At 47.3% G+C, this 27,617-nt stretch overlaps 2 protein-coding genes and 1 long non-coding RNA gene across 4 annotated transcripts in view; 1 reads left to right on the plus strand and 2 right to left on the minus strand.

Annotated features, from left to right (window-relative positions):
- LOC311444123 (uncharacterized protein) overlaps positions 1-27,617 on the minus strand; it is a 293,968-nt gene that overhangs the window by 83,049 nt on the left and 183,302 nt on the right. The gene's annotated exons all lie outside the window — the stretch shown is intronic.
- LOC311444120 (vascular endothelial growth factor receptor kdr-like) overlaps positions 1-27,617 on the plus strand; it is a 131,211-nt gene that overhangs the window by 17,211 nt on the left and 86,383 nt on the right. For both annotated transcript variants that reach the window (XM_084535021.1, XM_084535022.1), the window contains exons 2-3: positions 17,777-17,873; positions 21,767-21,978. In XM_084535021.1, the coding sequence (XP_084391147.1) occupies positions 17,777-17,873; positions 21,767-21,978 (309 nt within the window). The remainder of the gene's footprint in view (positions 1-17,776; positions 17,874-21,766; positions 21,979-27,617) is intronic.
- Positions 17,880-18,673, minus strand: LOC311444126. The gene is made up of 3 exons (XR_014697660.1): positions 18,473-18,673; positions 18,162-18,243; positions 17,880-18,037 (listed from the first exon to the last, which is right to left on the minus strand). It is a non-coding gene; the product is annotated as an uncharacterized lncRNA (long non-coding RNA).

A 27,617-nucleotide genomic window follows, 5' to 3' on the forward strand; every position in this document is an offset into this window, starting at 1 on the left:
TACACGTGGCGTCTCCCCTCCTTTCTGTCCTCTCGGCCCAGGGCAGCGCTGCCCCAGAGCTGGTAGTGCCCATCTTTTACTCCATCACTCTGCAGGCTGCCAGCACGCGATAAGCACGGCCTTTAGCTGAGCACAACTTGGCACGGAGACCCGAGCGGGAGCCTTGAAGCCGAAGGTTAAAAAAAGACTGCAGTGCCCAAAGAGATGATTTGACCAATTTAAGCAAAATCGTCGTAGGAAGCAGCCATGAGACTTACCGCATTGTTTCCCTGGTTAGCCCCAAACACCAATTTTAGGCGCTGTTAAAACAGTGGAGGTCAAATTTACTATGGAGGGCAAAGACCAGTGATTCATTTTCCCTTCTAGCCACTTTTCACCTTGAATAACAAAGGGGCCTAAACACAGAGAACGTTTGTTCTTGAGCGCTGCCAAAACCTTTTTTTTTTTTTTTAATTATTTTTTAATAAACCGTCATTAAAATCTGGGCCCATTGCCTTGACAAAAGAAAAGAATATATTTGTGTATACTTAAGAGACGGGAAAGAGACTGTGCGCCAGGCCTAGTCACAGATAAAGGAATTCCGGACATTATTCCTTGCGCTCCTAGGGGTTGTGACATGGGATTTCCTTTCAGAGTGGTAAATAGCTCAGCAGTTGTTGTAGGACAGGGTGGGGTGCTCAGTGCTTTCTTTAAAATGGGGAGAGATGAAAGCACATTATGAGAAGAAGGCTGAGCTGAATGCGTGCACAGTGAGCCCCTGTGAACGGGGGCGAGGGGTGCACCATCACCCAAGGCAGCAGCTCCAAGTTTTGCCCTCCCACAGCTCCGTGGCTTGGAGGTGCTAGCAGCTGGTCTCTGCTTTGGGAAGAACAGGTCCTGCCATAGTGCCTTAGGTTTAGTTCTTAGGAGAGAGCCAAAATTTCAGGGCTTGTTGGCACCTTGTGGATGCCTCCTAGATCGACTCCTGGTGTTCGGCCATGAAAATACAATGCCAAAAAAAAAAACAAAAAAAAACCTCCCTGGCTTTTCTCAAAGCCAGCCCCAGTCCCAGCCTGGTATGAGAACGGGAAGGGTGGGGACAGTAGGTAACCAAAGCTGTGAGCTTCAGGAGGAGACTCACCACAGTTTTTAATGAGTGAGACGTTCGAGGGCTTTGGTAGCTGAAAGCACCTTTCTCTCTTTTGCCAAATCCTGCACAGGACTGGGGTAAGAGGTCTTTTCTTTTAAGAAAACAGAAGAACTAAAGCTGCAGATTTTATCCTCTTTGCATTTTAAATAGAAGAACATTCAACTTTGTACTTGGATTACTTTTTTTCTGTTGGACTTTGCTTTAAGGACTCACCCAAACGCACTGATCTTGCAGTGTCGGGGGAAGCTGGGAGAGGGAAGGAATGCGAGTCTCTTGATGAGGGAGAAAAGAACATTGAGCTGATTTTATATTTGGATCTGAACACAAAACAATTTCCCTTCCTCCCTCTTCCTGCAGCTCTCCTGGAGGGTCAGCAAAGACTGCAGATCCTAAACCTCACCGTTCAAGCAGGGCTTAAAGGGGAGAAAGAAGCTTTGCATTTTACTATTGTCCAAATCCTCAGGATTCAGGTTTTTGATACTAAATGTTCTGCTAAGGAAGCATCAGTGGAACAGAAAAATTAGTGTATTGCAGAAGTTTGCAAACAGAAGGCTCCTACATGAGCCTTCTCATTGCCTTCTATTTTGTTGCTAGGTATCTGAATTACAACTATAATCCTTCTACCATATGACAACACACCTGCAAATTTCTTTTCCATTTGAAGCAGAATGAATAAAACTCCCAAAATAGGAAGGCACGTGGCAGCGGGCTTGTAAGATTCATGGAAAGTAGGAAAGTCTAAGAGATTAAAATGCTGTTTCCAGTGCAAGAGTCAGTCTCGATCTACTGTAACTGGCCTTGCTTCACCACTGAACAGGATGCCCAGGAAGGGCTAGAGATTGAAGTCTTAGCTGCATGCAATCCCTACTGCAGCTCACTGCCTCGGGAGGGTCCAAGCCCGTATAGGACACATGGAAGCTCCTAACCAAGCTTAGAACTGGAGACTTCAAAGGAAAACCAGAAAATTCTCTCTTTGACCCCTTTCTAACATCGCACATTTTTGTGAAAACCAGGGAAAAGAGAAAGTTCCTTTGTTCATTGCAGTAATAAAATAACACATCTTCTAAAATAACCGCGGGACTGGTCTAAGGCACAACAAAGACAGCTAAATGAATCACACAGAGAATTACTCATACATACACGTTTTTAAAAAGTAAACAGGTTATGCTTACCATTGCAAGCACGCCAGGCTGTACAGTCTGCATTGCTGCTCGTGGAGAGTGGGAGAAAACCAGCTGATGAACAAATAATTTCAGATTTCAGTCAGGCCCTAGGAGGGCACCCAAACATTGGCACTTCTGTGTGGGCAGGGGGCTGTGTGGCAGTCACACCTCAGGAGAGTACTGGTTTGCTCGTATGAAATGGATGATGTTTTCAAGAGCCATGTAACAGGCTGTAGGCTATTGAATCGTGCTTTTTTGATATCTTTGTACAATCACATTAAATCCCTTAAGATGAATTGTATTTTCATGGCCAAAATACAAACAAACAAAACTTTTTGAAAAACAAACAGAAACCTTTTAGAAAGATTTTTAGAAAGCTAAACAGATCTAACACTTGTTTTAAGGACTTGTAATTATAAAATAGCTCAGTTAAGTTAAGAATGCCAAAAACTATTCGCTGTCCTCCTTCCCGGAGGTGTTGTGAGCACATCAGAGTTTCTGTTTCCTCACAGTGGAACCTGCCCCTTCATTACCAAGCCACTGCCCAGTGTCACGATCTCTTTATTTTGGGCTGCAAGGTGCAGTAAACCTGGGCAACCAGTCACGTCCCACAGGACAGATGTTCATATCAACACAGCAGCTCTTGTGAATAAGGATTGCAGGATTGGTGCTTGGCATACAGCTATTTTTACTCTCAAACAACTTAATTTATTTTTTTTTTGGATACTCCCGAAGCTTCTTACATCCTGTGACCTTGCGCTGAAGCCCACATGAAATGCCTCGCAATCTTCCTAAACACTGTCTTTACTCTTACGGCTCCTGTATGAACCACTGCTATGCAGTTAATGCTCTGCAGTTGTTTCTACCCTAAGACCTTTTAGCCAAGGGTTTACAACTTGGCTTCTGAGGTCTCTGCCTGAAAATTCTTTATTTTTGTACTCTCTGCAAGAGTCTGTTTTAAATTGATATAAACATTTCAATATCTTAGGAGTGCAGCAAAATGGTCAGCTTCTCTTTCCAGCTGGAAAGCAAGCATGTTTCCTTCAGTCAAAGTATTGCATGTTGTTGGCTAGACTAGTGGCTGGTCTCATTCTGGCTTCGTTGTGCAGATCCAGGCGTCTGCGTGAACTTACTACACATACAGAAAAAAAAAATACAAAACAAAACCCACCTTTAACTGACTGTGCAGTACTTGCTTTTTCAATGCATCTGTTTGACCGTAGTTGGTTTTGCTTCCCCCTCGTCCTCAGATATGTATAGCACACAGGTACCACCACACTCAGCAAGAGACACAGAGAACCCGTTGTTTTTCTTTAGCATATGGAGAAATTCTTCAGTAGCATAGTCCACAGACCAAAATTCATATGCCATGCTAAAAATGGTACTGCCTAACCAGGGGAACAGACCTCTGAAAGAACAAGTAAGGACTCCAGCTAATGCGGGCTCTGCCTTGACAAGCCATTCGCTTATTCTGCAGGGCCTCAGATCTGGATTTCCCCATCAGAATCGCTTCTCTGGGTTCGTAGTGCAGCAGTTCACGGCTCTGTGCATGGATTCATGCATGGATTCAGTATGGGAAGGAACCTTGTTAACTGTCTGTGTGCATTTCCATTATTCTTCCATCTCCAGCCTTGGTACTCGTCCCTGCCTGAATCCACGCGGTGATGTTTTTCTTTCTTGGTAGTGGTGTTCTCTTTGCTTTCATTCAGAGCTCACTTAGCTTCCATGGTTCTCTTTTCTCCTCAACATTTTCATACAGATCTGTGTGTTTTTTATCAGGGCTTCTGTTACTCTGCAAGAAATAGTCAGGAGAGAGTTCCAAAACCAGGAGCTGCTTTCTTCATTTAATTGCTCTTAGAGTCACATTTGTTGATTTCCATAACTATCCAGCACAAGAACTGATCTTATTCTTCAAAGAGTGACTGAACGTTTTATCTATGGGAGCTGCAATAAACTCTTGGGCTGAAAAGGGAAACTTTTTAGGAAAAGAAAACAGCAATGGGCTTATCTCTCCTCTGCTTGAAATCAGTAGTAAGAATAGAACCAGTTTGTTTTTTTATAACAAGAGAGCTTTTCATTAGAAAATTACACTGTGACAAAATTTTGTGTCCAAAGTGACTGGGGTAAATGCAGTCTTCCAGGAAAGGTTCTGCAGCCAGGATGGTTTCTCTGCTCACAGCCCAGCGACACCATGCCCCTGTCACTGAGATGCATGCGTAGGATGCTGGAGACACCAAGTTCCTTGGCGGAATCAAGCCTTTGAATCTGTGTCTCCAACTACCGGGGGCTGCCCTAAATATATGGCTATTTTTAGACGAGTCTTTTTCTGTTGCTGCTTTTCATAATAAAAATTAAAAATAAATAAATAAATAAATAAAAAACAACCTTTGAAGGATTTTTGTTTTATCCCTACACACAACAGGAATTAAAATAAATAAATAGACCTTAAATATTTAGACATGAAAAAGAAGAATTTCCTGCCCAGCTTTTGCTAAGCAGCGTAGGTGGCTTTAATGCAAACCGGGCCTGCTGCTGGGTGCCCAGCAATGTTTTCTTTTCCTGAAAGTCAGTGAAGAACCTTTAAAAGCAGGGTCCCACAAGGCAAACACACGGCTTCCAGAGGCACCGTGCAATCATCTCCCCGGTGCCGTGGCTCCTTCAGATGCCGATGTGAGCTGCTGCGACCCAACCCACCTGGCTGCAGAGGGAGTTGCTCCGCTGCAGCAGCAGGGAGGATGCGGCCAGCAGTGGGGCAGCGAGCCGAGGGAGCCTTGAAGTGCGTGAGCCCCCCGCAGAGCCCCTCGAGGTCCAACCAAGAAGCAGGATCCGGCCCTAAAGGAGCAGGCTCAGCTCGGGGCATCCCAGCTGGAGGATCACCCACCTGCTGCCCCGCTCCGGGCTCGTAGGAGGCTGCGCCCAGACAGCGGCGGCTGCCTTTCCTCCGAACCTTCGCAGGGCCAGCCAGCTAATCTGGAAAGCAGCAGGGGACAGAAGAAGGGACTTTTGTCAACAGGCAGCCATGCTACGTAGACTTGATAAATATGTGCAGCGCTAATTCGAAGCAGATTCCTGCTTTGCCACAAGCAGAATTCCTCCAAGCCCTGCCATCAAAAACATTATGTCACAGCTGCGGAGAAGCCTAACAAACAGGGGAGCAGCCGGGGTCACGTCAGGGTAGCTGTGGTGGAGGCTGCAAGGAAGCGATTGAAGCCCTGCTCCACGGCCTGATGGACTTTGTCATTAAGAAGGATTTCACAAACGATTTGCAGCCAATTCCCTGGGTCTGATTGGTACTTTCCAGCTTAATGCAAGCCAGCGAGGAAACCAGCTTACAGACCTAGTTAGGCCAAACTACACAGGGAGGTTGCAGGCAGGAGATAACATAACATCGCCTGGGGATGCGGAAACCTAACTGCATCGGGGACTGGGTTTTAAGCAGATCGTTCGGTTCTCTCTCCCCTTCTCGAGCAAACAGCTTTTATCTCATCTCCCAAAATAGCAACCTCCCACCCTTCAAAACAAACCAAAAAAAAAAAAAGTAAAACCTCTTGAGACAGGCACACAAAGCCGACAGAAGCAGAGCACAGAGCTGATCGAAAACAGATTCCAGCGTCAAGTCCAAAGTTGGTCTCAGCCCATTTCTTCTTAATGGGTTATGTTCAGAAACAGAGAAAACAGACACATTACCTGCCAGGCAGATTTCACTGTCATTTGGAATTTGCACTTTTCTGACACATACGATCTTTGTGATTTGATCAAATTCATTGCTCTTTAGTGTGGTTCATCAATTGGGCTGATCTTAGGAGGCTCTGGCTCATTTAGTTCTGGATGTATAGCCCTAGAAAAGCTAATAAAATAATGCTAACTGGGTGTGTGCTTTTGTTCTGCTTCACTGCGACCATCCACCTTCCCCGTTCTGATTGTGTCCCTCTCGTGACCTTCCCTTGGCCTCCTCCTTCTGCAGGTCAGTGATTCATCAGCAGGAGGACACAGATGTTCTGTACAAAGAAGTGTTTCCATGCAAGCTGATATTTTTCTTAGAAAAGAGGGCTGGGTGATGGAGAGGAGGAATTTAGCACTCTGCAAAAGGCCTGAGCACACACATTACCCAGTTTCCACTGGTGTGCTGCACGATGCTGCTTACATGACCCACCGACACCCCCAGGGAGCAGGGCTGCCTGCTGGATTCGCACCAGCAAGGCTCCAAGCAGGAAACCTCAGGGCACGTGGCCCGCGACAAGAGGCAGCCTTTCTGAACAACTCACCCACGAGCACTTGGTGGGCAGCGGGCAGTCAGCTTGCTTGATGGCTTGACTGGGATTTAGCCATGGAGGACGGTCAGAGGCTGTTTTGCAAGCCACCCTCTCAGCGCTCAGCAGACCCTCATCCAAATTCCTCTCTGAGCTCTTTGTTTCTTAGAAACAGCTGCAGTCCTCTTCTGAGTTTTGGTTTATGGACAGTTGAGTCCAAAGCCCAGCACGCCCACTCTGCCTTTGAGTCCCAGCCGTGCTGAAGCAGTACCAAAGCAGTTTGCAAAGAAGAGACCGGCCCTGGCAGGCCATCTGAGCGGGACAGCGTGGCCCCAGTACAGCCCTAGATGTGACAGCTGAAGCACTGGGAGATTGCTTCATGTAGGTCACCAGCAAATGTTTTCTGAAGGACATCTCCTAACGCTTTATCTCATCTAATTTTAAATAGTCCTAAAGATAGGGAATGTTGCTTCCTTTGGGAGATGAATTAGACATGCTGATAGAACAACGTTGGGAAGATTTTCTTTCCTCTCCCTAGGCTCTTACCACTTGCAACTGTAAAAGCAGATAAATAGCTGCCCTTGGTATTGGACCTCCCGTGATCCCAGCCCTTCCTGTTAAGCACTCTGATTTACAAGTTTTATTGTTGTAGCACCGAGAGGTCCCCACAGTGTACTGTGCAAGCAAGTAGCATCAAATCTACTGAGAGGGCTCTTGGACTGCAGGTTTAGACAACCTGGCAAATAATCAGATTAGAAAAATGACAGATTATCTTTTAAACCATACCAAAGTTTTGCTTGAGATATGGAAAACTGGCAGAGCACTCATACAATGTTGAGACAAAATTGCCTAAGAATCATCCCTGACACCAGAGATGTCAGAGTCAAGATACAAAGCTGAGATCTAGACACGTATATTTAGTATCTTAACTGTTCTCTTCCATGTATTTGGGCTATTGATCCTTGACTGAACATCAAAGAACACAGAGAAAATGATACTCTAAAATCATACCAGCGAGTAAACCCATGCTTTCCTAAAAACAAACATCTCTGCAGCAATGAATTCTTTTCATCTTCATTGGAGATGAGCCACCAGCTTAGCTGTAGGAACAAGTTTCCTTTTTTTTTTTGGCTTGTGTGCCACTGAACAGATTTCCTCCCTGAACTTCATGTTCATTGAAGGCCAGGCTACCAAGTTTCGGAATGTGTCCATCTCATCTAGGCAGTTTGCACCAAACCAAAGCAAATGAAAGTCTCTGTTAGTCTCCCCCTTAAGCTTCATGTGGCTCTACTGACTCAAATCACTGCAAACAAATCATTTCCCTGTACAAAGCAAAGATGGGATCCAGAACGGATCCACATGGCATATCCCGATAAACCCCATCAGTTGGGCTAACAGCATCTTTCTTCAGATCTTATGAAGGTCACTCTGTGCTGTTCAGGGCTTAAGGATATGTTACAACTAGTCTGAGGGTTTCCCAACGGTCTCTTGAGAAAGTGGCTGATGAAACAAGAAGAGACTTGGGAGTCACCAATTTAGGCTGCGGATGGTAGAGGAGGAACAGGAGTGAGCATCCTCCTCACCTGATACACGCAGGCAGAGGCTGAAGGCAGAGTCCTTTACAATTCAAAGAAACGTGCTTTTTGCTAAACTAGAGTTTGAGGGATGTCGTAAGTTCTCTCTCCTGTTCCTTTCTGGTCATTCTGATGTCTCTCTAGGGTATCCATCTTACACTTTTCCAAACTCTTTTACTTAGGATGAATTGTCACGAAATTTTATTGTCAAAGGTGTATGCTGACTTAGAGTACAATATTTTAATTGACCCAGGAGTTTGAAAGACTGTTGCACATTAATATTACCTTATATTATATGCAAAATTTCTCTGTTAATACATGTTCTGGCTATGAACTTAAATAGCCAGATGAGGTGGATTTCAAATTCCCATCCCTCAGCAGCTCTGTAAATATACATATATATGGCAGCTGAGGTTGTGTGTTGGGTTAATGCTGGCCAGTGCATTAATTCATGCGGTGTGGCCAAGTGAAACTTTATTTACCAGCATATTTAACTTGAAGGACTTTTATTTTAATCTCTGTTTGCTTTTAATTTATGAGTGTTATTTTCCAAGCCGTATGGTACCAGAGGTCTCCCTCTGAAACAAGTCTGATAGCTCTAAATTACTGCTGAAAGTTGTTTCATGATTATACTCCAAAGGTGATGGGACTAGACTAGATTTATAACCCCAGCATTACGCTCTGGGTGCCTGTATGACCAGATACCAGAACAGATCTTTGACATGTGTGAAAACAGCATTATTTTATTGACTTCTCATAAAAATTTCATTTCACCACTGCTGGTCTCTGATGTTAGCAACTTTTATGGGGACCTAAGGGAAATCCCTTTTAGGAGTTTATGTTGCCAGCTTAAAGTCTGACCTCTGCTGGCAGTCAGGATGAATTAGCTGGTTGGTGTGTGCGTGGGTTGCTGTGTGCCTTCTGAACACCGAATGAAGGGCAACTGCTCAGGCCTTCAGAAAAATAAATCCCACTGCACGCTCCCTGTCTCCTGCCTTGCAAGCAGAGGACCTGCATGCAGCCTTACTACTGCCCTGGTGTACCACGGACCCCCTGCAGGACGTGCTGCCATCCTATGGGAACCACCATTTACATTTACATTTCCAGCCTGCCAAGAGGCGTGCAGTAATGCTGTGATCAATAAGTAAAAATATATCTAAATTACCATATCATGTCCATGCAGAAAATAAAGCTACTGCCTTAGTTATTTATTTTTTTAGTCTGATGGTTACTGGCACTGCAATAGAAAAAGCTTAGAAAGATACAAAATTGTACGGACAAGAAGACATCAGAAAACTTTTCTACTAATGCTCTAAGTTTAAATAAAAGATCCATTTTCCTTAATGAAATAACCAGGCTAAAGAGCTCCATTTACTCTTATCCCGAATACAGGCAGTCCATTACTCCAGATAAAAAGTCCAATATAAATGTTAAAACTGGGTAGAAGCAAGAGAGAAATCAGTGCTTGCATCAACAGATTTACTACTTGTTTTTCACGAGAGGTCCTGGCCCAAATCAAGATAGATTTCCATAGTGACTGATTCTTTCTGTGCACACGAGCAGGTTGGGGAATAGTTCTTGGAACAGAGTCAGCACAACAATTGCTTTCATTATTTGCAGCTGTACAAAACAAATAACTTTGAAAGAAATATAGAGAGGTGCCAAATTCAATCCCATTGATGTGTGAGTGAACACAGTGTTTAGTGCTGCTCTGTGTGACACACATGAAGTCTGTGAATTACGGCTGTTGACTTTCAGCCTTACATGTCACCCTTGATAAATGAGCTAATCTGCTGATAGCTACTCAAAATAATAAAGTAATTTAATTAAAAGTGTTTAAAAACGTTCCTTCCACAGCATCCGAAACTTTCTAAGTTTCACCGCGTACACGGCATACAAATTACCCTCTATGGGGCAATTCGGATTAGATTAAAGGGAACTGAGTGTAGGGGTTTGACAAGCAGGAGTCACAACCTGGGCAGTGTCTGTAGCTACGAAGATGTGTTGGGCTGATAAAAGCGATAGAAGCGATCTGTCCACCAGCACATAAATAGGCTCCCAGGAGTTCACAGGCTAAAAGAGGTGAGGTGACCCAGGAAAGCCTGGTAGGGCCCAGTGGGGACAGGCCAAGCCCACCTCGCCACCTTCCCATTTCCCACTCAGCGCTCTGGAGAAAGAAGCGAAACCTTGGCCAGGTTCACTTCCAGACGAATGCTGTGTTGGATCTGAAGACCAAGGAGCAGCAAGTCCCTTACCATACGGGCGAAGGGCAGGCAGGGCAGGGCTGTGGTGGGCTGCAGCAGGAGCGCAGGGCCTGGAGGGCTCCTGCAGGGGCTGCTGCCATCTGGGTTCCTCCTCGGGGCCAGCCCACGCCCGTGCTGCTCTCCCTCGCAGCCCTGTCACCAGAACGGGCCCTCTCCTCGGGATGGCCAAGTCCAGGAAGAATGAAAGCTATGTCCGGAGCTTCCATGAAGTAATCCTGTCTGGGAAGCAATGGAAACACTTGCATCTGCAACCCTAAGCTGTTCTCAGGAGACCACATCGGGGGAGAGGCAAAGACAGTTTCATACCTCACATATTTTGATTTTTTTTTTCTTCCCCTGAAGTCTTCCACGCATAGCATGGTCTCTTTTGTGTGTGTGTGTCTCTCTCTCCCACCGGGTCTGCATATTTGCTAATCGTGGAGATGTGCCAGGTCTTCTCTTTCCCAGAGGAATTGCCATAATTTAGATCCAGAAATAACAACATTCCCAGCCTTTTCTCCATCAACATGAGATTGCTGCATTTCCTAAATACTTCAAATTGTGCTTGAGTGCATGGCAGATGATTGCAGATGTTGCCACCTCCTTTCCCAGATCTCTTGTTTATTTTATGGCTGTAGATCTAAGCTCTGGACTTGTCACGCAGTCACAAAGAACGGACGTGTCCCCCCCTCTGTACCTCAGCATAAGCACAGGGCGGTGATATCTCTGTCATTCTGTAGGACTCCACACTCTGCGGTGTCAGAGGGAAAACAATGGCTCTGATTAATGAGCTGCTGCCACCAAAGACCAAACAATTTTGACCTAGAGCTGCTTTCTGTGGCCTCTTTCCATAAATCTGCAACTGATACGGCGATCCCTATCATGGAAAGACGAGAAAGCTCATGGCACTGCACGCTCAGGGAGTTGCCTTTGAGCAGGTGTAGTCAAACTCCAAAGGTTATGTTTTGATTACCAAAAATCAGAGTGAAGTTCCTGTTAATTAACGGTGTTTTTTTAACTGTCAGCACACAAAGCAATCAGGTGGCCTTGCTGAAGTGTTTCTGCTGATTACAGGAGGAAATCAGAGTGACCCTGTGCCACTTCATCAGGAAATGCTGATGCATCGATGGGTGAGGAAAAGTCTTGTAGGAACAAATCCCAAGAGTAGGGCCAATGTCTTATCTTATCTCCAAACACTCACCCTACTTTGCAGTTGTTTTCTCTGTGCTGTAGATGTCTCCTCCACTTGAGAGCAATGATTGAATTTTTTGTTGTTGTCTCTGAGAACCTTTACATCCGAACTCCTGCCTCTGGCGGAGCTGCACACAACTTGTATCTGTAGCAGGCAGAGGGGAAGAATGGGTGGGAACTGCTCCCCTTTCTCACGAATCAGCTAAACAAATACTGGTCCTCTGGCTTGGAAAATCAACAAAAGCATGAAGCCTGCTGCGCCAGCAGATACTCTTGGGTTAACACCAGTGTTCAGATATTCTGAAAGAATCTTAGCCATCTCCCCCGATGAGTTACTGATTACTAATTTAATTCTGTATGAACTTCTTCAGCTTCTGTAGGAATTGAAGCTCTGACTGGCCCACCGATGGCTAGCTACATGCCCACACAGGGCATCGGTGTGGCAGGACTCCCTGGGGGGATTCCTGTGTTCTTCTAGGTGGAAGCCAAGAGGAGGATATGCTTCTTGCAAAACGAAACAGAAAATCTTCAAAAGTTCCCAAGAGACCTGGGGGCAAGTGGGCTCTTTGCGTTTCTTGCCTAGATGGTGCGCTGGGCAGTTTTCAGGGTGGTGGGTTGTTCCCATTACAGGCTGGTGGGCAGCAGCTTGGCTGCCAGCTTGCAGCACATGGAGCAGAATCACCACATCCCTGAATCACAGGATCAGCTAGGTTGGGAGAGACCTCCAAGATCACCTAGTCCAACCTCTGACCTACCACCTAGCACTTGCTGAAGTGGCATTTCCAGCTCGTGTGAGAGCAGGGCTGGGACAAGCCCTAGGCCCCTAAACCTTTCCGGGAAAGGCAGCTCGGCAGGGAGGGTGTGAGCATCCTGTGGGGCTGTGGCCCTTGACAGCACCTGAGGAGGAGGGCACGGCCTCATACATTAAGCACTGTGCACATGTGTAGGAAAAGATGAAGAGTTTAAATCTTTACAAACGACTTCCATTATTAGCCTCAATATACATACGGAGAATTGAGGCTTAGGAGAGCAAACAACCTGATAAAGCGAACTCCCTGAGCAAACCATGAAACGGGAGCGAGGTGATGAAGCCACGTTAGATCTGGAGGGTAAGCTACCTGCACACAGCCCTTTCTGACCCACACATTCCACATCTGCAGCCCATCGTGGGGGGCCTTTGCCCTCCCTACTGGCTCGGTGCCCATCAGGTGGCTTGACAGAGCACCCACTAGCCAGCAGAAAAGAAGAAAATGGAGAAAGAAGTTTGCTCCTGATTTAAAGCCAAGATCTTCAAGACAAGAGCATCCCTTCTTTGCTGGGAGAGTCAAAGCCAGCAATAATGCTTAATTTAGAAAATATTGTGTTTAGAATAGAGAGCATAAGGTATTTTATTAATGCATGAGTCTGGCAGAATCAAAAATGATATGTCCTTCTCCCACCCAAAGTCACAGCAAAAGGGAGGGAGAGGTGGGTCTTTTTACTTACTTGCTAATGTCCTTTTAAGCCTTTAAAGTAACAGAAAATTACTCAATTATAACAAGTGAAAGCTGATTCCAGGAGCTGAGGACCTGATAAACACACCAAATATTGCAAGGCTTGTGATGCCATAATGCCAGCAGTACTGTTTTCTCTTTTCATAGTGGGTGACCTTCAAACAAATCCTAAAATGATTACAGGCCGTTGGTTTAAACACACACAGCTTTTCACTGAATCCTTGAACTTTCTAATTCTAGTGGAAATAGGATTTCCTTGGGGACACAGTCATGAAAATACCCTTTAAAACTGGTACCTGTTCGTTTCCCAGATGCACTCAAGCTGTGTCCTTGTGATGAGGTTCCCTGGCCTCTCAGAGGACAGCACATTGTCTCTCCTCCGTGCCATTTAGTGCTGCAGACACAAAGCAGTTTGGAGAGACTGAGCTATCATCTGTTTGTCCCTGGCAGGCAGGACAGGTAGCAGCTCTTCGTCTGCACGATCCGTATTACTGGCAACCATCTCATTAAGGGTGGTCAGGGCCATGCACATAGAGCCCCCAGTGACCCCCCGAGCATTTTCAGAGCACAGATTATGTTCCTGATCTGGGCTCTGACTTTCAGAAACACTCCAAGTTAAGCATGGCTTACAAAAGTATTCCCAGTCTATTGTCAGCAGTGGACAGAGTTTTTAAATAACGTGTCTATGCCTCTCCCCTTTCCCTACTAAGTCAGCTCTAAAACCCTGACTTCCAGCCCTTCCTAATGGGACCTGATGTGTCCTAGGGCCCAGATCTGTGCACAAGAGTGACTTTACACACATGAATAGTCCCTGGAGTTCAATCATGTGCAAAAAGCTATTTGTCTGCCCAAATCCTTGTGGAATCAGGGCCTTGGTCTAACCTGCTTCATTTAGCTGTCAGCACAGCGGTCTGCGCTTTGCCTAGACGTTATTTTTTTGTCATCTGACGCAGAGGTTAGGTGCTCTTTGGTACTGTTCTTTCAGTTTTCCCCTCCTCTGTGTGCTGCAGTGCCCGAAAGGGATAAGAGGATCTCTTAATCAGGTACGATATTGACATTAGCTGTCACCATGTAGGAAACCTCGATACGCTCGATCTCACAAGCATTTGTGAGCGCTCTTTTTGGCATAGCTACTGGGTAGTGACAGTGCCTAAAGGATGCTTGAAGGAAGACTGTTACAATGAGAAACAGAGATTAAAAATAGTTGTTATCTCTGCTTACCGATGGTCCTAGCACGAACAAGGCTTAGTGTGGGAGGGATGTCCCTCGGCCAAGCGAGATGGAGTTAGGAATCATCTGGCAGAGGTGAGGGAGGTCACACGTTACCCTCCGCCTGGGGATCCTCCCAGGTTTCATCTTGGCTATGGTGCAAAATCAGATTATCCCAGGAAAAGCAGTTTTCAATATACTTTTCTTCCCTGGACAATGTATCAGTCAACCTTCCACATTTCACTGCCAAGGACCCGTGTCAATGTGCTGTGTTTGGGGTTTTCTGTGCTGTCAGGAGCAGAATGTTAACCTGGCAGAGAGAATAAGCTCTTGGGAGCAGAAACGGCGCAGAGAGGCCCTGGTCAGAGGGTCTGTCCTGGCTCAGGGCTCTTTTTAAAGCCTCTCTTTAGCTCGGCACTGCGAGACTCTTGACCAGCTGTGGTCAACCTGCTTTGGCAGAGAGAGACATTTCTTAAAGTCCTGACTGTTTTCTTATGAAACTGAACACAGCAATCCTTGTGGGTACCTTCTAACTCAGGATATTCTCCAATTTTATGATTCTAAGTACAGAGCTAGCTGTAATTTATTTATTTAGTTAGTTAGTTTTGAGAAATGCTAGACATACTGATTAAAGCTGTAAAATTAAAATGAACTACATTAAAATAGTGAACATCCATGCAGCATACAAAGAAGGAAGAGCACCATAACGAAGCTACATGGCGCATTTAAGCACTCAGCTTTGGCTCAGGCATGCCAGAAAAGGCACACGCTGTGTTTAGAAAAACTCTCTGTCACCTGGCAGCGGGGATGAAATGTGTGTGGCAGAGGAATTTCTCCTCCTGTCCTCCATGGGGTAGAAACGCGCCGAAATTACTCTTTGCTTATTCTTTTCTTCAGCTCCTGAAGCCAAAATAAACTTTGAGAAAAAAAGTATCTCAGATGTCTAAACAGAATAATTGAAAAATACTTTTTTTTTCTCTTAGCAAAACCAGTCTCAGATATTATGAAAGCCCAAGCACTTACTCCCCGGTCACAAGAGCAGCTCGGGGCTCTGCCCGCTGCCTGGCGCAGCACCCCGCACCCCTCCCACAGCATCACACTTGCTCATGAGGGACCTCATGGGCCTGTTCAAAAGGCCAGCTCGAGGCTTCAGCTAAGCCACTGTGAGCCCTAAGAACAATTGACGGCGCATGAGGAACCAAAGAAAGGATTATTCAAAACCCCAGGATTTTCTAAGTCAAAGCAGACCTGGCTGAAGTCAGCGCAAACAGCCCGGCGCGGATCGCGGTAGTAGCTGCGTGCTGGAAAAACTACGCAGGGCCCAAAGCCCCCTCAGCTGGCTAATTAAATGGCACTCAGCAAACATTTCCAAAGCTACACTGCCCATTTTTTTTGTTTTCTTTTTGCAAAGATCAACACTTAGCCTTAGGTGAGTGAAATTCCTCAGCACCACGGAACAGCACATGCCAAAGCTCAGACCATGCCACGTAACATGCTTGTTACAACCCGGCTTGGCAAGGGGTTTGGACCCGATGATCTCCAGAAGTCCCTTCCAAGAACTCTGGGATTTTGAGTCTGTGACTCTGTGAGTCTAGGGGGCGTTTTGCATCCACAGCATTACACACAATAGCAATTTTTAGGTAGGGCCATGCTACACAATGTCACCCTGGAGGGAGCTCATGTTGGCCAGGCTCCCACTTGCTCTCCAATTTATTCCTTTTTCTATACAGGACATTAGAGACAGAGCTACAGAGCCATCAACCATGCAAAACAGGGTGTTGGGAGGTCTCTGATGGTGGAGCCATGGTCAGGACCAGTGCAGTGTGAGCTGCAGGTCTGTAGGGAGGCTCCGTGTGCCCAACAGGGGGGTTGAGGAACACGCTGTCTGGGCAGGATGCTCCCCGGGAAGGACTCTGGTGCCATGAGATGAGCTGGCCTCCGCTGAGTTTCTGCTGGGAATTTGAACGGCTCACGGAGGAAGCCCGGCTCTCCAACGTGGGAGTGATTCACTCTCCACGCTGAGAGAATATGCCAGGCTCAGAGCATTTTACTTGAATCCAGCACAAAGGAGATGAGAGGAGATGGGAGGTGGGAGGCAAGAAAATCACTGTTTCATCCAGTTGAAAAGTTAAACCCTAATGTTTCTCTTTTTGTTAGATGCATTATCTTCACTATTCTGCTGAGAATAATGCCTCTTATAAGCCCAGCTAAAGATTTCTGGCTTATCAAGTTCAAGGCAAAGAAGATAGAGATTTGAAGAGCAGGAGGGGAAAGAAAACATACGGCTTTAATGTCAGAGCTTTAGAAATTGAGATACTTATCTAAGCCTGTTTTCTCCTTTCCTTGATTATGTTACTTTGAATTTGGACAAGGAAAGCAGCCCAGCCAGCCTCACTTCTGCTTCTTCTCAGTTTCACTTTCTGAAAGTGATATTGCCACAGATGAACGCTCCGATAGCAGGCGGGTTTCACGTTCGGCTTTCTGCAGGCAGCTGCCAGGAGCGCTCGGGGCGCGGGGCCGCGCAGCACCCACCTGCCAAAGCTCCTCACTCCGGCCACGAATGTCAGCAGCCCCTGCACGTGGCCGTCTGCGAGGGCTCAGGAGCATCCCAGCACCCCTCAGTGCCCATGCCTGTGGGGCTGTCACAGTGCAGTGGCTGTGCTCACAAGCTGTGTGGTGCGTGAGCCGCACCGAGCGCTCATCAGTGCAGCGGGGGCGAGGTGAAACCCGTCCTGATCCCACAGAGCCCTGGGAAGTGGGGCTGCTCGGGAGATGTTTCCTGAGCCAGGAGATGATGATGATGGGGATGATGAGGAGAGAGGCCTTTGTCACTGCTGTCACTAAAGCCCACTGTCATGACTGACCTGACAAACCTTGTTACGCCAGCACCAGGGATGGGGTCTCAGACATCACTGTGAACTACCTGGCAGCACTAGTTTTAATTTTATTTTTTTACATTTGCCTCAAAGAAAGCAGCTTGCTATTTGGTTCCAGTGCAGTATTTGTGAATGTTTCTTCAGAAAACAGGAGGTTTTTGATGTGTTTTTAACATAGCAGATGTTTCATGGCTGTGAATCAGAAAGAGCTGCTCCCAGAGTTACTGTTACCTCTCCTCCCATTGATTACAAGGTAATATGTGAGCTCATGCACCGAGTTATTTCCCAAAGACCTGATTCCCACCAGTTCTGTATGTGTGTAAAAACCTTTTGAAATGAATCTGTTGTTCTAAAACTGTAATAATCCAGTAACACAGCCAGCTCTAAATAAAAGGAAGACTATTAGCAGAAATACAGGTTCCCCATGTTAGAAAAGAAAGAGATGAATAAGGGAAAGAAAAACAAACTGAGGGGATCTCGGTAGGTACAGTGTGCTCAACTGAATTGCAGCAATATAAATTAAACCCTGTGTGGGCCCCCAATTTAGGAACTATTTACAAAACAAAAAGCTTTCCTCAGCTGCATTGTGCCCGTTCCAACCGTACTGAATAGCCTGCCTAACCATGGTTTCTTCTTTATTTGTGTCAGGTCTTGCTGAGGACGAATTTTTTGAGAAACCGACGCTAAGCATTGCAAAAAACCAGATTGTCATCTTACCAGGAGAAACCCTAAAAATAAAATGCAGGTAAGGATTGCTCGGGCAGTGCTGGATTCCCTGGGTTGTAGCGATCCCCTTGGCACAGCACAGCTTCTGGGGAGGGGAGAGCAAAGATTGCTGCGCAGCCATCGTCTGGCAACTGGAGCAGTTTTCCCTCACAGGTGTTTCTGAGTGGAGGAGAATGTGCTGGGCTGTAATGGAGCAGGGAGGAAGGTCTGTGGTCACCATGCAGCCTGACCTCGCTCTTTACACTGTAAGGGGGCCCAAGAGAAGCCCTGAGTCAGTGCACGAGTAAGCTTATGGAAGGGGTTGTACCTTAAGGATGTGGCTGTAAGATCCTCATCTGAAAATAGGTTCCCATGCAGCTCTTCTGCAGCTAAAGTCACTCCTTTGCCCCCTATCCATAAGTAAATGACAACTGAGATCATCACACTGTCATTAGCTCATTATATATACATATATATGTATAAAGCTTCACATATTAATACATTCATGTATATATAAGACCAAAATGTATGTATAAGCTTAAACTTCCTAACCTCAAATACTGCTAACCCACAAGATGGCCATTAAATAAGCAGCAGTTACTACGTGTACATGCAAAGACCTGATCTGCTTGAACTTACAGCTTTAAATCAAAGATAACCAGGAGTTGTAAAAACCAGAGCATTAATCACAAATTGTGGCAGCTCTTCGATTCTTGACACAACGTGTGAAAACCAGCCATGCAAGAAATAAGCAAAGTTTTGGTAATGCCTTGTGCTTGCAGGGTGGTGGACCTCTGCAAAAGGAGGATGTAGGGTTTTGGTCACAACCAAGCAGTAAATGCAAAGAGTCAGAGCACTTTCTGCTCTATCCAAACACACACAGGCTCGCGCGGTCACACAAAAGGCCTCAGACTGGGCTGAACACAGGTGTCACTTGTTCTGAGTGTGATTTCAATGCCACACTGCTGGGAAAGGCTGTTTTTCAGTTTCTGCAGAGAGCATTGTAGGAGAGAAGGCTGAAGGTAATCTAAACTATCACAGTTTCTCCCTCACACGCACCTTTTTTTTTTTACACCTTCTTGCGAAGTCCCCTTGACTGTAGCCAGGACGTGGTTGGTTTCTTGCAACCCCAGTTCCTGGAGACAGTAAGAGCAATAGGAAGGTGAATCTAAGCTGTAGGTTATGCTGACTCATATATCCCTTCTGATTTTTTTCCTAGTCTATCTAATTCAATGTTACGGTGAAAGGTAAATTGACTCATGCTGTGTAAATTTGTGATGTCTTCTGGAGTGTAAGGTAATCCTCTTCAAAGTACCTCCAGCTATCTGCGTGGCTTATGAGGTCAAAACAACCTTACAATGGTATTTTTAGCTTGGCAAACAGCAAGGATGATGGCAAGAAAGTTTAAACAGTCCTTTAAAATCTCGATGCAGTGCTTCATAAAACATGATATGTGGACACGAGGTCAGTGTGGTGCTGCAGGCCAATTAAACCACTACTTTGCAGCAGTTCTCCATCCACGGCCTTTTTCATCTCTAGCAACACCCTATTTTCTCGTACCACCAGATGAATGAATAGATGGAGAAATTATTAGCACTTCAACTGTGCTGGCTGTGTTCCGAAATTGCATTATGGATGCGAAGCAATGAACCCCCCAGCAGGGCTGGCAGGAAGCAGTACCTGCGATGCTCGCAGGGAAGCAGAGGCCCAGAGCGCTTAAGTTGCTCGCCTCACCCAAGAGCTGGGGCTGGAAGCAAGATTTCTGCACTGGGAGCGTGAGATCCCCTGACCCAGACCCCGATGCCTGCCACCCGCTGACACACCAGCTCCGAGGTCCCTCCGGGGAGCAGCAGGGCTCAGCACGAGATGGCAGGCCGAGCAGGCAGCTGCTGGAGGCTGAACTCGCCGCGTTAATGCTCCACCTCCCTCTGACTCCACTCATTGGAGGTTTTTGGCCAGGATTTCCTCATTTTTGGCAGCCTGGCCCAAACTGCAGCTACTGCTGTGACTCCCCTTGGCCAGCTGTGTGAAAATCCAGAAGCAGTGGCCAAAGCCTTCATCTTCCACCTGGATAAAACGGGCAGGTGGAGAAAGCGGGCGCGTGTGAGGACGCAGAGAGCTGTGAAGCCCTGATCTGCTCTGTGGGTTTCCAGCCGTGGCAGAAACCAGACTGGGTGAGGGCAGAGGGGCAGGGACCTGATGGGAGGTGAATGTGAAGTGGCAGAGTTCACGTTCAGGGCCAGGAGTACCGTTTCTTGACAGAAGGGGTCATTACGTCAGTAATGACGTTAATAAGGTAGGGAGAGAGCACTGGAGGGACCTCCCCGCCACAAAGCAATCCGGTGCTCTGGAGGCCAGGAAGCTGCTGTGACGGACGAGGTGGGGCTGTCCAAGTCCACCGTGCACCCAGCGGGGGTGAGGCTGCCCACCAGGGAGGATGTTCACGCTTCTCCCAGGGTTCTCCTTCTCCTACGTGCTGGGAATAACCTGGAGAGCTCAGCCCCGCGACCACATCATCTCCAGGAAGGCGACAGAAGGACGGGCAGAAACGGGGGCCAAGAGGATGTTTGCTTAAGTGTCACTGAATTTGCTGGCAAAAGCCTTCCCTCACGGCACCGACTGCACCGCTGCAAAGCCACTGGCACAGAAAGGGTCGTCGGGGCTCCTCGCTGACTGGAAATGTCACACAGCTCGCTAGATACACCGAGTACTAGCATCTCTGTGCCGAGGAGACGTGTCTAGACCGGATTTCTCCCTGGCGACACTCAACTGGGGAAATCCAGAGCTCCTTACTCCTTCCTCAGCTCAGCCAAAGCCGCTGGGTCACTGGGAACTCACCGAGGGAGGGAGAAGGGGTGAGGGGTCCGTCAGAACAGCACGGCAGGAGGGCACTGCCTCCCTCCAACAGCAACACGAGCTCCATCTTCCCCAGAGGAATCCACAGCCCATTGCTCCCGTCCCCACTGGTTTCCACACTGACCAGCAACAACTACTACAACAAGACCATACTCTTACCACACAGCAGGCTCAGCCTGTACTGGCTCTTCCCCAGGGACCTCAGAGCACATCCCAAGCAGGACGGGGCTCCAGGAGCTCCTGCCACCATGCTGTGCCCTGCTGGTTTCAGCACAGCACGACCAGCACAGCCAGTGCCCGTTGCTGAGCTAACCTGGGTCTGCTGAAAGCTCCCTCTGAGTCCAGCAACAGGTTGTAAAATGGCTTTGCTTTTTGTCAGTGAGCTACGTAAAATTGTGTTTGACACTAGCTGTGTTCATAAATAAGACACGGAATGGGTCAGGTGGGTGAGGTGCTGTATCTATCTGTCCTGCTGGTTTTATGTTCTGGCTGCCGTGACGAGGGGAATGGAAAAAAAAATGTGTCTTGAGCAGATATTCTAAGATCTGTAATCTGATTAGTTCCAGACCCTTCACAAAATCAAGATTGAGTCACTGCTGATTAAACAAGAAAGGTGATGAGAAGTTACATAAATGTTCTCTCTACATGCAGCCTTAGAGTTAAAAGAAAGTATAAGTTAATGTAGCTGTTAAAATATGCAAAGTCCTCAGCTTGGAAGAAACATATAATTTTATCTGGTGCTTTCAAATGTTTGAAGTGCCTAAAACATAGCATTATAAAAACAAACTCGTGTTCAGGATGTCTGCTAAAATAAAAATTAAGCTTTCCTCCAGAAGTTAGCTTGCCACAGCTCCTAGAGACCAGTTCTGGAATTCCCCTTGTCCTGTTGGTGAGCGTGGTGTGATCCCCCTTACTTTTTTATGGCTGGTAATGCAAGCACCCCACGACCTTAATCATTCATGTCCAAATGACAGGCTTAGGAACATTAGGAATATCGACAACACTTGGCAAGAAGGAAACCCAAATTTTGTCTGCAGTCGTGACCCTGTCATTAATTTCGGTGCGTTGTGTTGACAGGGGGGCACCTTCGGTGAGCTGGCTTTTGAGGGAGGACCTGAGGGAAGACCCCAGGGTGCACCTCAGCAGCTGCCGAAATAGCACACGGCAGAGCTGCAGCACGCTCGTCGTCAGGAAAGTGACGGCCAACGACACCGGTTACTTCACCTGCATCCATGACGACTCCCCATCCAACAAGGACCTCATGGCCAAGATTTACGTCTTTGTTAGAGGTAAGAACTTGGCTTTCTTTCGGTTTTATGCCTTCTTGGTGACCTAAACTGTGTTCAGCTGAGCTGTTGGATCCGTGCTAGGTACAACAAGCCACCCAACTCAGCTTTCCCAAATCCCACCTCCCCGCTGGCCCCGCAGGCACCAGCTCTGGCGTTTTGCAGAGGCTGGGTTACACCTGGGTTGTCAGGCCAGCTCAACTCACGGGGACACGGATGTGACAACCAGAAATTAGCTGTCTTGTTCAATTCCGGGACTTGAAAACTAGAAAAAACTTGAGAACCTGCCTGTTTCTGTGTGCCAAATAAGTGACACGCTGATTCCTTTAAACATCTTTTATGTCCTTTTACTTTTAAGACTAAATTCTTTTATCCTAGGGGGTTTTGCTAGCAGAGTGCTTTTCCTAAGATTCACCCTCAATACCCAAGTCTTCCCCTTCCTTCCCAGGCATGAAACTCCCTGAGAAGGGTTTTTGTAATTCCTGTCTCTCTTACACGTTTGTGTGCAGCTTTGTCCTTCACATCCGTGAGGCGTACTTAGCAAAGCTGGATGACCGCACTGTACATATTTTCCTGGCTTTTGTAAAAAATGGCCCACTGCTCATTTCTGTTCTCTTTGAGCTGCCTCTCCTCCGTGTGTCAGAATCACTGAGTTCAGATCCAATAATACATGGAAACAGAAACTTCAGAGGAGAGTGGTCTGCTGTAATCAAGTGACTAACACACCGAACAACCATGTCAGTAATGGGAATTCTTCTTAAAATATTCCCAGAAAATGCTGATATTTTTTCCCAATCTATTTGACAAATGCATTGGTAAACTATTGAATCATCTTGGATCTTCCAGGCTGAGGTTGTGAGTGATTAGACAAAGGAGCTAACCTTTTGGGGCTGGGACAGGGGATGGCATGAGCTGCTTTGGTGCTGAATAGGGTTACTGTTCAGTTCCCCATGCATACAAATGAGTTAATTTAGTTTTTCCAGTAGCTGCTAAAATGGGGTTCTTGGAGTGTTGGGAATGAAACAAATGCTGGCGATGCAATGAGCTGGATGTGATCTGTGCAGTTCAGTGAGCTGTCTGCCTGCAGGACACACTTGTGGATGGGCCGGGCAGCTCCCACAGCCTCACGGTGCTGCTAACCATGGTGAGACCAGCACGAGGCGTGACTCCCATCACCAGGGGACTGCGGTCTGCCCACACAGCTAAATTTGACTTCTGAACTGCTAGGTGAACACACCTGGCTGATGCACGTGGATAAGATTTTCCTGTCTCTGTATGTCTGTTGAAAATAGTCCCTTTCTGCCCTCATCCTGCTTTCCCAGTAAGTCTTTCTCTTATCGGAAAGTAGCTTTTTGGTGTTACTTGTTAGTTCCTGCAGTCACTTTTTTTCTGCCTTTCTATTTCCTTTCTCTTATTTTTCCTTGTTACTCTAAGCCCTGGTTTCTTTATCCGCCCTAGTTCTTGTGCTGAGCTGTTTCCTTTTCTCATTACACACTGCTCAGATGCCCCGCATCTAATATTGTTAACCCAGCCCAATGCCTACACTTCAGGAAACAGTGCATTGAAAACTCCATTCTCTATCCTGATTCAGTGCCCTGGCCAGCTACCCGGGACTTCATTACTCTACGGCGGGAGCACGTGCAGGAAATGTTATGGATCTTTTGGGACTGCCTGAGCATTTTCCTTAAGAAAATATCTCAAGTTATGAAATGCTTGCTGGCGATGCACTTGGAGCAGTGCTAATCTAAAAAAAAAAAAAATCACAGGATGTCCTCTTGCTAGCTTGAGCCTGCTGTGCCAAGGTTCTCCCTAAAAACAGCACTGCGTGTTTGCTCTAAATCAATCTATTCTCCTCTCTCAGATGCAATTTCCTCATGTAATATGCCCTCCCCGCTCTATAAACTCTTGCCCAGAGTTTTAAAAGTCCTGTGCTGTAAAAGTTTTGAAGAAAAAGCGTACAGAAATTGAGCCGCTTGTGCTCTCTGCTCCGTGTCCTGCCCAGCCAGCTGCTCGCCCACCACTTCCAGAGCCCAGCTCGGGCTGCAAGGCTGCAAGTGCCTGCTGGGACCTGGCCTGCCAGGCTGGGGAAGCTGCTTGAAACGAAGCTATTTATACCTCTGCATGGATGCTGTCCGCAGGGCGTGCTCTTCTTCCCCTGTAATTCCTGTGTGTGTTTGCTGGATGCCAGCAGGCTGCTCTGGGGACAAGGAAAGTGTTGGCCAGTAAGGGAGCTGTGAGTTGTGGAGTTAAGGAGGGCGTTCAGACCGTACCCATGATGTTCTTAACTATTTACACATGCCTTCGTAAGGGATTTGGTCTCACAGTGTCTGGGCATCACTAAGAAAGCCATCGGCTGTCTCTAGTGAAGAAACTCACAGTTCCCAGTGAGTGCCAGACAAAGGAGAAGTCCAAAAGACATCTCTCTGCATGTTTTGTGGAGAGAGCGTGCGCTCTGCAGGGTGTTTATAGGACTGAGCCAGGTGGAGTGAGAAAATATTGAGCCAGACCCTGAAGGCTGGAGATTCCTCAGAGGTTACGAGCCATTATTGCCAAAAAAGGAAGGGGAATGGTATTTTTTCCCTTCATTCCTGGCCTGCTGCTTGACACTGAAATGAGAACATGATTGTATCGGAAGCCCTGCTTATTGGCTATTATTTCCTGTGCTTGCTTCTGTTTTTACAGCCTCCCTGGTGGAGCTTCTAAGCTCTGTCAGAATCTGGCACTCAGCAGCTCTCCCCCGGCGCAATTGAGCCGTGACCCCTGCACATCAGTCAGATCATAGGGGACCCGAAGGCAGCAGGGTCAGCCCCCACGCCTCGGCTGCGCTCCGGCAGTCTGCAGGGAGGCAGAGCTCAGGACCTTAATCCTGAACGATTGTTCCTGAAGCCTTTTCTGCTTCCTGCTGCAGCTGCAAGTCCCAGGGACTGTAACTAAAAGGCAGACAACCCCCTCCTCCCGTTGCCCATCTCCTGGTTGGACATACAACGTAGCTTAGGGCTGGACCAGAAATAGTTGGGAGTTTCTTAATGTGGTCGTTTAACTTCATTGCAACTCTGAGGGGAAACCTCTGCAGCGAAAGGCAGCTCGGGTCGATGACCCGAGAGCAGCCCAGCAGCTCTCCCGTGGCCACAGTCAGTGAACAGGGGGACAGAGACAGCCACCCACCATCTCCAGACTCAGAAAGGCTCGTGTGGACAGTGTTTCACTGCAAATGCTGTGAATTTGCTCCTGTCTCCTGCAATTACCCTTCCCAGCCTCATGGATGGTCCCCGTGGGGGACACACTCATTGCCACCTTTGGGATTGCTGGGCCCAGGGAAGGGGCAGGCTGGCTGTTGTGTGTTCTGATAGAGACCCCTCTCTGCTAGGTTTTCTATAGCACATATCAAATTAAACATGGCTTAGAGAAGGAGGAAAACAGAGACAAGAAGATTTTCTCCACCTTCCCCAAGTGCTGTTCCAGACCGCAGCCTAGACAGAAGTCAGGACTTGCAGCTCTCAGCTATCCGAAATCCTGTTACTGTCAGCAAAGCAACTGCCTCCACGTAAGACAGCCCTCGGTGTGTCAGCTGGAGAGCTCCCTGAGAGCTGAAATGCTGCCTCAGCTTTTGCTGTGCTTTCCCCTCGCAGTCCTTAGCTGCAGTATGGGATCTGCTACCCCTTCCTGTGCCACTCAGTCGGTGAATCAGCAGCATGAGCTCAGCTCTGCCTTGCTTCCCTCCATCAGCACCTTGCCCAGCGTTATTACTGTGGTAACTGAAGCTGGTCACATCTTGCTAAATACTGCCTAGAAAAGTTCCTCCGAGTTTCCAAGCTGGGCTTGGCTTCCCGTCCTCACGCAGCAGTGGTGCTGCTTTGCTAGGACAGTCAGGGAGAGCAAAACATGGGGAGAGCAAGTCAGCAGCAGACAGCCTGTGTTATTTTTATGCAAAGCAGGGCTGTTGCTCCATTTCTTTAAATAAGTAGGGCTATGATAGGGCTGGTTCACAACGACTTCAAAACCAACACGAGTCTCACCACAGAGCAATATACGTGAGCCCAGGACATCAGTGCTGGCGGCCACCCAAGAATAACTACTAGAATAACTAATTCCTGCTTGTGCTTTGTGTTGTTCACTCTTTGAACATGCAGATGGTGAGCATTTTAACTGCATCTTCCTACCCATGGTAGTTCAGCTGCTGGTGTTTCAGCATCTCAGTGTTACGGTCAATTAGGCACGTGGCAGGGTTGAGGGACTCATTTGCTTCCATACATTTAGTTATCAGCACCGATGTTCCCAGCAACACGGTGTAAGTAGGAGATATCCCCGTGCAGAAATCGTGTTCGGGCTCCTTTTAAAGTTCATACAGACACCATGAAGCACTGGCACTTCAGACCCAAGCTGTACTGCTGCACTGCCAGGCTCCAAAGCACAAGAACTGGAAATGAAATTGCAAGCAAGGCAGACTTCTATGTGGGATCTCAAGTCCTGTTAAGGACTTGTTAATCCTGTTAAGGCTCCTCGTGAAATTTGAGGGCTGTTTAAGCCACCCATGTGAGCACAGCCCACAGAAGAAGGAAAATCTTCCACTACTTGCTGTCTGCTTAAATTCATCCGGCCTTTCCTGCTCGCTCCTCTTCCTCCGTAGCTAAGTGGAAGGGAAGAGGGATGCATCCAAGCTGCTTGTCCTGTCACAGCACGCATCTCACTGCTCGTCAGCTCCAGCAGCGAGACGTCCCCAAGGAAGGACACGAGCTCTCTCTCCTCGCTGCTGAGAAGAATGAGGAGGGCAGGTGGTACAAGTACAGCACCGGGGTGAAGTGTCACATCAACCACAGCCTCCTCTTTATCACATGGGACAGCCCAGAGATGGGAAGTCCATCTTCTTCATCCTTCCTCCCTGAGAAAAATCTAAAGAGGAGGGAAGTGCATGAAAGCACCCCTCACATGAGATCATATTTTGGTTCCGACATTCTTTGAAGCCGATTTCTGCCTCCTTAATTCTCTTGACAGTTCACAGAGATAATCTGAATGTGAGAAGCAGAAATGCAGGGCTGGGGTGACAGCCTCGACTTGGGCTTTGGCTTGCTTTCCAGGAGATATTACCAATGAGAACAGAGTTGGAGCTGCATTTCTTCTTCCTTTCAAGCTGGAGACACCAAGACAGCTACACTTGCTGCCAAACACTCAGCAAGCCGAGATAGGCAAACGGTGTCCTGTCTGCTCGGTGTGGAGCCCAGCAGATAAGCTGGCTGTCCTGTGCAGACTGCTGGACGGCTTTGGCACCAGATCCTAGTCAGCAGTGTTTAGGGCCACATGACGTGGGAACACAGGCTGGGTCAGCCCCTCTCTGTTGTTCCTCAAGTATTAAGGACTGGGTCCAGAGGAAAAATAAGATCATTTCAATTCTCAATCGAGACATTCAGTGTCTTCACGCCATACCCTAAAGGACCACTTTGAAGTGGAGGAGCCTTGTAAGATACAATGCTGAGTGAGCAGCACGACATCTTGGCACTGTGTCAGTGACAACACTCACCATCCCAGCAGGAAGAGGTAACTGTCCCCTCCTCTTCATTAATAACTCCTAATTGAAAGCCTGACAGCCAAAATCACCAGCACACTTCCCCCACTTCTTCCTCCGCATTGCCTATCCACCCAGCAAG

The sequence above is a fragment of the Aythya ferina genome (genome assembly GCF_964211825.1).
Source record: "Aythya ferina genome assembly, chromosome: 13".
Lineage (NCBI taxonomy): Eukaryota > Metazoa > Chordata > Aves > Anseriformes > Anatidae > Aythya > Aythya ferina.